The 9,946-nt window shown below is 53.1% G+C and overlaps 1 protein-coding gene across 2 annotated transcripts; it reads left to right on the top strand.

Annotated features, from left to right (window-relative positions):
* The first annotated feature begins 673 nt into the window (after positions 1–673).
* CCL22 (C-C motif chemokine ligand 22) lies at positions 674–9,946 on the top strand. Of its 2 annotated transcripts, none has more exons than XM_077751317.1 (3): positions 674–769; positions 2,395–2,518; positions 9,639–9,946. In XM_077751317.1, the coding sequence occupies exons 1-3, from the start codon at positions 697–699 to the stop codon at positions 9,757–9,759; spliced, it is 318 nt and encodes a 105-aa protein (XP_077607443.1). In that variant the 5' UTR covers positions 674–696; the 3' UTR covers positions 9,760–9,946. The 2 variants fall into 2 exon arrangements, with proteins under 2 accessions (XP_077607443.1, XP_077607444.1); XM_077751318.1 differs by lacking the exon at positions 9,639–9,946 and adding an exon at positions 5,548–7,272.

Below are 9,946 nucleotides of genomic sequence, written 5' to 3'. Positions count from 1 at the left end.
GGGGTGAGGAAGAGCTTGGAGACAGCAGGGAAGGACGAGCAGGCAGGATGGGAACGTATGGAGCCTTTGAAACTGTTGAAGGGATCATGAGTTGGCCCACGTTGGGATTTGGGGAGAAGCGGCAGAAGATGCTAGTGAGGGCCACAGAAACCAGCCCAGTGGATTCTCACGCCTCTCCCTTTGACAACAGATCAATGATGAAGATGATCAAGGGTGTGGATGGGCCTCCGTCCCAGGTGAGGGTTTAGGGCTGGTCAGCCTCTGTCCACATTCTCACTTGTCTTACCAACAGCCACTGGGGTAAACAGGTAGGGCTGTGAAACCATCGCCCCCATTTCCAGATGGGCAAACTGATCCCAGAGCCATCCAGTGGCATGGCGAAGGCCACACCGTGCGAGGACTCCGGGGAGCACAGGCCTCTAAGAGCCCCAGCTCAAGGGGGATTTTACAAGTCTCTTGAGACCCAGAGGGAAGGACAAGGCGGGGGTCCCCTCTGAGCTGTTCCAAGCCACAGAGAATTTCCTTCTATTTGGAGGAAGCGGGAGTTCTTCTTTCGTAATGTGAATGTCAGAGATTCTGGGCCCACCGGTGACTAAGAATGTCTGAGGCTCGTGGGTGTAGCAAGTACTTAAATACTAGACCCTCCTGTCATCCGGTGATTACAGACACCTGGGCTGGGACACACAGGACAAGAGCATGGCCAGCCTGAAGACTCTGTTCCTGGCTGTCCTTGTTCTCCTTGCTGTGACGCTTCAAGCAACTGAGGCAGGTGAGGCTGGGGAGAGGGAAGACTTCCTGTAGAGGCCAGGGTCAGGCACTGGGGTATCTTCCTCGTGTAGTGGAAAGAGGAGTGGACTGAGAGCAGATGACCCCAGTCTGCTACTGGCTCTGAGCTGGTCACGTTGTTTTTCTGGGCCTCAGTTTACACATCTGTTAAATGGGTAGTCTTTTTAAAAAAATTTTAAATGTATCTATTATTTATTTAGAGAGAGAGAGAGTGCACAAGCACTGCACCAATAGCACAGAGCCTGATGCGGGGCTTGAGCTCACGAATCCTGGAGACTATGACCTGAGTCGAGATCAAGAGTCGGATGCTTAACCGACTGTGCCCCCCAGGCACCCTAAATGGGTATCCTTGAAGGTGTGGCGTCTAGAATCTGTCCCAGCTGGGTTGGGGGCTGGTGGCAGACATGGCCTGCTGTCCCCTACTCCAGAGAATGCAAGCATAGGATGCTTGGGGGGGCTGGAGAAGGAACCACCAAAAGGAGTCATCTAGGATGGGACGAGGAAGGAGCTGGCATGACGGATACCCTCTTGGAAAGCTGGTCCTGCTCTTCTGCCACTTCATTTCTGCTCCAGAACCTTCCCTCCACACCGAGGCCCTACCTTCTCTTCTCCGTCTCAGTGTAAATCCTCCTGCCCTGTGTTGGATCAGGGCACGAGCCCTGGATTGGGAACCAGGCAGCTATCCTTGGGTTTCCTGAGAGCTTTTCCTGCATTAAAAGCCCCATCAGTTTGGTATTATTATCACCCCTTGAGTCAGAGGAGGAAACTGGGCCTCAGAGATGCTACATGACTTGCCCAGGAAGGCTCAGTGACTTGGGGCCGAGCAGGACCCATACCCAGGTCCGCATGACTGGACTCTGCCTGAGACCTTGTCCTAACTCTCCAGAGTCATGCTGTGTGATTCTGGGCAAGTCGTCTCCCTCTCTGGCTCTCAGCCTCCCCACGTGCATCAGGAAGGCTGGAGGAGGTGTGAGCTGAAGCAGACTTCTTGGATTGCCTGGAGACTCATCAACATGCATGTCTGACTCAGTAGGGCCGGGGCTGGGTGCCAGGCATTTCCAACCAGCTCCTAAGTGATACTGATTGTCCTGGTCCAGGGACCTCGCCTACAATAGCTGGGCCTTAGGGTGCCTGGATGGCTCAGTCGGTTATGTGTCTGACTTCGGCTCAGGTCATGATCTCACAGTTCATGGGTTCGAGCCCCGTGTTGGGCTCTGTGCTGACAGCTGGAGCCTGCTTCAGATTCTGTGTCTCCCTCTCTCTCTGGCCCTCCCCTGTTCATGCTGTCTCCCTCTCTCAGAAATAAATATTTTTAAAAAATAGCTGGGCCTTCTGCCTGTGCAGAGTCTCTGGGTCCCACCTAGAAGCTTCAGGCATCATTGGTTCTCAGTCGTTGTGAATCCCTCTGCCTCCACCTGGCCGGCCCAGATGGTAGACATTGAGCCCTTAGTGCTCCTCTGAGACCCTGAGAAGGGGGACTCTGCGGACTCAGAGTCCTCTGGGCACCAACCTTCCGCATGAGAACAGAAACGCTGGCTCAGACGACGGGGCTGAGAGGGACCCGTCCGTGCCCAGTTGGTGAATCTCCCAAACATCTCCCTCCCCCAGGCCCCTATGGCGCCAACGTGGAAGACAGCATCTGCTGCCGAGACTACTTCCGGGGCCCTCTGCCCTTCCGCATGCTGAAGTACTTCTACTGGACCTCGGACTCCTGCCGGAGGCCCGGCGTGGTGTGAGTACGGAAGGCAGGGACGGCGCAGGGACCGCCTGGTGTGAGGAGTGGGGGGGCAGGGACGGCGTGGTGTGAGGAGTAGGGGAGGCAGGGACGGCGCAGGGACGGCGTGGTGTGAGGAGGGGAGGCAGGGACGGCGCGGTGTGAGGAGTAGGGGTGTGAGGAGTAGGGGAGGCAGGGACGGCGCGGTGTGAGTAGGGGTGTGAGGAGTAGGGGAGGCAGGGACAGGCGCGGTGTGAGGAGTAGGGGAGGCAGGGACGGCGCAGGGACGGCGCGGTGTGAGGAGGGTGTGAGGAGGGGAGGCAGGGACGGCGCGGTGCGAGGAGGGGAGGCAGGGACACGGCCGGGAGCGCCCAGCAGCGGGCCGACCCGAGGATGGGAGGAGCGCAGCCGGCCTCCATCCTAGAAACAGCTGGGCCCGGGCTTGGAAGGGACCAGGAGAAAGCGCCACGTGATCATTCAGCAGCTGAATGTGGACGCCCGCTGCCTGCTCGGCGGCCCGCCGGGCTCTGAGGATGCAGGGCTGAATGGGTAGGGCACCAGCTGGCGGTTTACACGCTGCAGAGCGTGGGGCAGTGCAGAGCTGTAGCGTGGGGGGCTCCCATCAGCAGCACCTGGGGCCCCTCCTCCCCGGCGCCCTGGGCGTTATCTGAGGCGGCCGATTCGCCCCAGAGGAATACGGAGCTGACATACCATCCGGGGTCCAGGCGCGGTTCTCGGGTAACCCTCCCGGCAGAGCTACTAGGAGCGCGATCATTTCCATTGTTTTTCAAGTTTATTTATTTTGAGAGAGAGAGAGAGAGAGAAGAGTGAGTGGTGGAGGGTCAGAGAGGGCGGGAGAGAGAGAATCCCAAGCAGGCCCTGCACTGTCAGCAGGGAGCATGAGGAAGGAGATCACCACCTGAGCTGAAATCAAGAGTCGGATGCTCAACTGACCCAGCCACCCAGGCACCTCAATTTCCATTTTATGAATGGAGAAACAGGTGCGGGGCAGGGGGGCGGGGGGGATTCGCTCTAAGCTGCCCTGTTGGAACCGGGACTCCCGGGTCCTCGTTCTGGGCTTTCTCCTGAGGTTCTTGCTCTCCTTTGCCTCTTTCCCTCCGCTTCTTTACTTCCCTGCCTGTCCCTGGGGCCGCTGTCCCTGGGGCTCCAGCTCCTTCCAGACTGTGGGCTACGAAGCCACTCACCAGGGTGTCTAGGCTTGGGGGCTCCATCATTATCTCTTCATTTGCTCCTCCTTACTCCTCATCCATCCCTTGGGGGTGGGGTCTGCAGGTGAATAACAAAGAAGTGGGTTTTGGTCACTTGATGCAGAGCCTCCGTGTCCCCATCAGCATCAGCGTAACAGGAGGGATCACCTTCATTTATTTTTATTTACCAAACATGTAGAGAGTGCTTGCAGGCACTGTTGTAAACACTTTATAAATATTAACTCACTTAATCCTTGAAACGACCTTATGTTGTAGGTACTGTTATGGTGCCCTTTTTACAGATGAGGAAATGGGCCCAGAGAGGTTATGGGGCTTCCTGAGCATCACAGAGCACAGGAATAGGAGGTGGAAGGTGTGATGCTCGATGCCTGGCATATAATAGAGGCTCAAATACAGCACATGTGATTATTGGATTGTGAGCCAGAAGGGACTCTGGAAAGAATGTGTCTTGACAAATGGGGAGATCAAGGTTCAGAGAGGGGCTGAGTCTCCCCCAGTGTCACACAGCGGCCCGGACAAGCTGCCCACACTGCTGCCTTCTTTTTCTTTCTGTTCATTGGGTGTCTGTGGGGTGAGGGGCAGATCAGGGGAGTAAGGAAAGCCAGAGCTTCTAGGCCTCATGGACAAGCTCTTGAGAGACAGGAAGGGAGCCAGGCTGGGGGATGTGTCTGACCACTGGCCAGCTCTAAGTCCCTTCCCTCCCACAATGGCCGAGGCACAGTGGCCGAAGGGCCTGGCCTGCCGCTTACTGCACCTGGGACAAGGGGGGAGATTTAGCCTGCAACTGCCGTGTGATCTGGGGTCAGTGTCTACTCCTCTGCTCTGTGCTGCGCGCCCCCAGGGACCTCAGTGAATCAGATCATACCAGCTCCACACTCGGGCAGGCTGCTTTACCCCTTCAAGCCCCACTTTCCTCACCTATGAAATGGATATAATAATAGGGCCTATTGGGTTGTTGTTGTAAGGACTTTTTAAGAAAATCAATGTTAAGGGGCGCCTGAGTGGCTCAGTCGGTTAAGTATCCAACTCTGGGTTTCGGCTCAGATCACAACCTCAGTTTCCTGAGTTTGAGCCCCGCATGGGGCTCCGTGCTGATAGCTCAGAGCCTGGAGGCTGCTTGGGATTCTGTGTCTCCCTCTCCTTCTGCCTCTCCCCTGCCCACATTCTGTCTGTCTGTCTGTCTCCCTCAAAAAATAAATAAACATTAAAATAAACTTAAAAAAAGAAAAGAAAAGAAAATCAATGTTAAAAGTCCAAGCCAGCCCCTGGTACAGTTAAGCGCCTACTATCTGCTGTGCACTGCTCCTAACACTCCCGTTTATATTAATTCATCTAATCTTCATTCAAATCCCATGACGTTGGACCACGATTGTTATCTTCATTTCACAGATGTGCCATCTAAGGGATGTGCTAACAATGGCGGAGTGAGGCCAGAGGGACTGGCTCCAAAGTTCACGCTCTTGGCTATGATGCCAGCAATGATCACGAGATTCTTGGGTGTTCTATTTCCTGGCCTGACCTGGCACTCAAGCCTAGACCAAGAGTCCAGGAAATTCTAGCTGCCTTCCCTCCCCCCACTCCCCTGCCACCGCGCTTAAGAAGTATGTTTATATACAACGGAGCCTCCTAACCTTTGAACCACTGTATATAGTAGGTACCCCTGCATAGGGAGGGTGCCTCATAAATGCTAAGTGACTCTGGCTAGTGGGCATCTCTGCATACATAAGTGACTTATAAATGTTAAGCTTCCAGAGAAGGGATGTGGCACCTTGCTGCATGCTAATGACCCCTCATCACCTCCCTGATGCCTCTTTCCAGGTTCCTAACAGTCAGGGACCGAGAGATCTGTGCTGACCCCAGGCTGCCCTGGGTAAAGAAGATTCTGCAGAAGCTGAGCCCATGAGGAAGGGCCCTGCCCTGCTGACCGTGGCCTTGGCTCCTCCAGGAAGGCTCACAGAGCCCTACCTCTCGGCCGTTACAGCCGCGCCTCAACAAAGCCGATGGATCTCTCTGCAATCTCTTACCTCTGTGCCTATAGCTGTCACCCCAGAGGAGCCGCCACACTGTCACTCATCCCCTCTCTTGTCCCTCTAACCCATTCTCTGCCCCACCGCAGCCAGAGGGGCCACAATCCTAGTCAGTTACTCTGCTGCTCAAAACCATGAGCAGCATGGTTCCATGGGGTTCCATGGCTCCCCAATGCCCCAAGCTGAGGTGAGAGCTCCTGGGCCCAGCACCCCTGTCGCCAGCCCTGCTTCATTTCTCTCCACACTTGTTGGACACCAGCTCCCTGTCCTCCATATCTGTGCCGTACATTTCCACTTCCCGGCCTTTTCCCAGGGGGGCCTCCCCACCACCGGTGCTTGTCCAGCCCTGCCAGCCCTCTGAGGCTCTGCTCCACCCAAGCAGCCAACAATTGAGTTTTATTTTTCAACTATCCCCTGGCCCTCTGTCCCCTCTTAACAGCCCTGATCACAGTCTGCCCAGAATTCTCAGGACTCAGGGGACTCGTCCTCCAGCCCCACTGGCTGGATCATGGTCTCACACCTGTTACTTTGTCTACTGGCCTCCAACACAGAGCACAGGGCCTGGCTCAGAATCAGGGCTTGATGAATGGCTACAGACAGAATCAATAAAAGTAATGTTCCTCTGCCATGGCCCATCCCCCAAAGGCCCTGACACATCAATACAGAGACTCGAGTTCATCTAGAAAGCAGCCAGTTGAGTCAATTGTGAAGCCTCAAATTTACCCAGATTCACCTCTCTTCCCCATTTTACCCTTGTGTTGGGTCTCTTTACTCTTTCTTGTTTCCCTCTTGCTCCTCTAACCTCTGACACCCAGGCTTGATGTCTTTAGAGTTCTCCACTTTCCCTTTCTTCTTCCCCAAATAACCCATAGCCAAATTTATGCTATGGTGTGAATGACTACCCTTGGCTTGCTATTGCAAGCTCTAGCTGTATTTCTATAAGAAAAGAGGGCAAATGCTTAAGAAGCCAAAGAGATGAATGAAAAGTTTTTGGGACTGTGTGGGAGGCGGACGAGGTGGAGCTTTCCTGGCCCTACGAGTGTGTAGGCTACAGTTGAGTGAAGGAGCCTTGGGTGGAGAGCGTTTTCAGCTGACAAAGGCCAGGATAAGTCACAGGATTGGGGGCTTTTCTGCATTTCCTCAGGGACAATAGAGTCCCCAGGTAAAGGAAATAAACTTTACATGTGCTGGTTTCTTTCCAGAGAGCCTGGTGCAGTTTAGCAGGGTAGTTGCTGTGTGATTCTGAGGATACCACCGAACTTCTCTGAGCCTCATGTGAGAATGAGAAGACCCATATTATGGGGTTGCTGTGGGGCTCAGGCCCAAGACATGGGGAACAAAACTCAGTGTCTTCCAGGGCCTGGAGCCCGGGGGTCATCTGCCCACCACGAACACTGAACATTTCAGCCTGCCCACTGTCCGTGCATAGGGCCCTCAGGCGTCCTGGGATTCCCCTCCCCTGCTGTCATGCCCTGGTCCCTCAGGCCTTCTGAAAAATAAATCCTCTATGACGGTGTCTGCTTGGCTTCTTGGCAATTGCTGGCCCTGGAAGGTGGTGCAGGGGGCACCATTGCCCCCTGTCTCTCACTGGGGAAGCGCTTAATATTACTGACATGTGAGTTGACCTGCCCAAGGTCACCCTGTGAGTGGGGGCGGGGGAGCCAGGACTAGACATGAGGACCTTGGGAGTAGTGGTGCAGGTGCCCAGAGAAAACTCCAGACATTGGTCCACCAGGCCTGCCCACCTTCACCCCCCCATCCTCCTCCCCCACCCTCTTGTCAGGAGGATCTGATGAAGCCATTCATTCAGCCCCTAAGTCTAGAGCTTTAAGCGGCATATTCAGTCAGCCAATCAGTGAGTCATTTAGTCACTGATTCAATAACCTAGCCTCAACTTTCCCCGTTCAAGCATCACCGCAGTGGAGGAGGAAAGTGTATTAGTCAGGAAAGGTTGTTTCCTGCAACAAACCGCTCCAAAATCGCAGTGGCTCGATTCCACCCTCGTGTGACATCTGAAGCTGGTCTGCGGGCTACCTTCCACGGGGTCATTCAGGGACCCAGGCTCTTTCCTTCTCACAGCCCGCCCTCCTCCAGGACCCGGACTGCTCTCCATCCTCTCCCAGATGGGGAAAGAGAATGTAAAACTTGTGGGAGGACCTTACACTCCAGGCCAGGAAAGAAGGGCGCCTGGCTTCCGTCCACCTGCTATTGGTGGAACTCAGTCACGTGGGCACCCTGGCGGCAAGGGAGGCTGGGAAGTGTAGCCAAGCTGTGCGTCTCGGAGCAGGAGGGGGTGGGTCTGGGGAGGGTCTGCGTCGTGTGATTCTGAACCCCTTAGGCCTGCTTTCCTGGAGTTCCTGGAATTTGGCTCATTCTGCCAAAACAACGAAAAGGACTCCACTGTCCTTGGGACATCGTCATTATTTCCTCAGTGTAAACATTCGCCATGGACATCTTGGCACAAGTGGCCTTTTCTCCCCTTCAGATCTGGCTCTTGCTGTAGGATTTCCAGGGCAGTAGCTTCAGACCCCAGAATCACTTGTCTGGGAGGCAGGGAGAAGCATGGGGAAGGCCACAGTCATGGATTCAGATAATGACAGGAGTTTTCACTGACTGGTAGTCTGGAGAAAGTTACTTGGTCCCCGTGAACCTCAGTTTTTTCCTCTGTGAACAGAGAGCAGCAATAAAAGCAGTTATCACGAGGTTACCAAGAGCACATGAGGGTGTGAGAATCCAGGAGATAAGAAGGTACAGCCTAAGATAAGACTAAGCCAATGAGATAAGACAGCCCAATATAGAAAATGGGCAACGCCTTGAATATATATTTCTCCAAACAAGGTATTCAAATGTCAATAAACATATGAAAACACTCTCAACATCACTAATCACCAGGAACATGCACATCAAAACCAGATGGCTATATCACTTCACACCCATGAGGATGGCGGTTATAAAAAAGGCAAACAATAGAGCATGCAACCCTGGATTTCGGGGTTTAAGTTCCAGTCCTACGTTAGGCGTAGAAATTACTAAAAAATAAAATCTTGGGGCACCTGGGTGGCTCAATCGGTTAAGCATCTGACTCTTGATTTTTTTAATTTTTTAAAAATGTTTTTATTTATTTCTGAGAGAGAGACAGACAGACAGCATGAGCGAGGCTCAAACCCATAAACCTGATCATGACCTGAGCTGAAGTCGGATGCTTAACCGACTGAGCCACCCAGGCGCCCCTGACTCTTGATTTTGACTCAAGTCATGATCTCGTGGTTCATGGGATCAAGCCCCATGTTGGGCTCTGCACTGACTGTTTGGAGCCTGTTTGGGATTCTCTCTCCCACTCTCACTCTCTCTCTCTGCCCTTCACTCCACCCACGTGCTCTGGCTTTCTCTCTCTCTCTCTCTCTCAGAATAAACAAATAAATATTAAAACAATTTAAGAAATTAAAAATATATTAAAAAAACAAAATAAAATCTTAGAAAAAAGACAAAATAAAATACAATCTTAGAGAAAAAGATCATTTGAGGCTGGAGAGAAATTGCAGCCTCGTGCATTAGTGGTGGGACTGTAAAGCAGGGTGGTCGTTGGGGAAAACAGTATGGTGGTTCCTCAAAAAATTAAACATAGAGGGGCACCTGGGTGGCTTAGTCGGTTAAGCGTCCGACTTTCGCTTAGGTCATGATCTCGCGGTTCGTGGGTTCGAGCCCCGCGTCGGGCTCTGTGCTGACTGCCAGCTCGGAGCCTGGAGCCTATTTCAGAGTCTGTATCTCCCTCTCTCTCTGACCCTCCCCTGCTCATGCTGTCTCTCTCTCTCTCTCTCTCTCCTAGAAATAAATTTAAAAAAAATATTAAAAAATTAAACATAGAATTACCATATCTTCCAGGAATCTCACTTCCGGGGAATCGAAAGCTGGGACTGGAACAGATTATTTGTACACCTATGTTCATGGCAGCATCCTCCACAGTAGCCAGAAGGTGGGAACAACCCCAGTGTCTGGCAGGTGATGGAGAGCGAAACGCGGTGGACACACACAATGGAATAGGACTCAGCCTTAAAAAGGAAGGAAATTCTGAGTCCCGCTGCAACAGGGATGAGCTTTTGAAGACATCATGCTAAGTGGAATAAGCCAGTCGCAAAAGGACGAGCACTGCATGACACCTAGGGGAGTCAAAGTCATGGAGACTGAGTAGA

Source organism: Crocuta crocuta, unplaced genomic scaffold, assembly GCF_008692635.1.
Source record: "Crocuta crocuta isolate KB4526 unplaced genomic scaffold, BGI_CrCroc_1.0 scaffold124, whole genome shotgun sequence".
NCBI lineage: Eukaryota > Metazoa > Chordata > Mammalia > Carnivora > Hyaenidae > Crocuta > Crocuta crocuta.
This window is presented reverse-complemented; position numbering and strand designations above follow the sequence as displayed.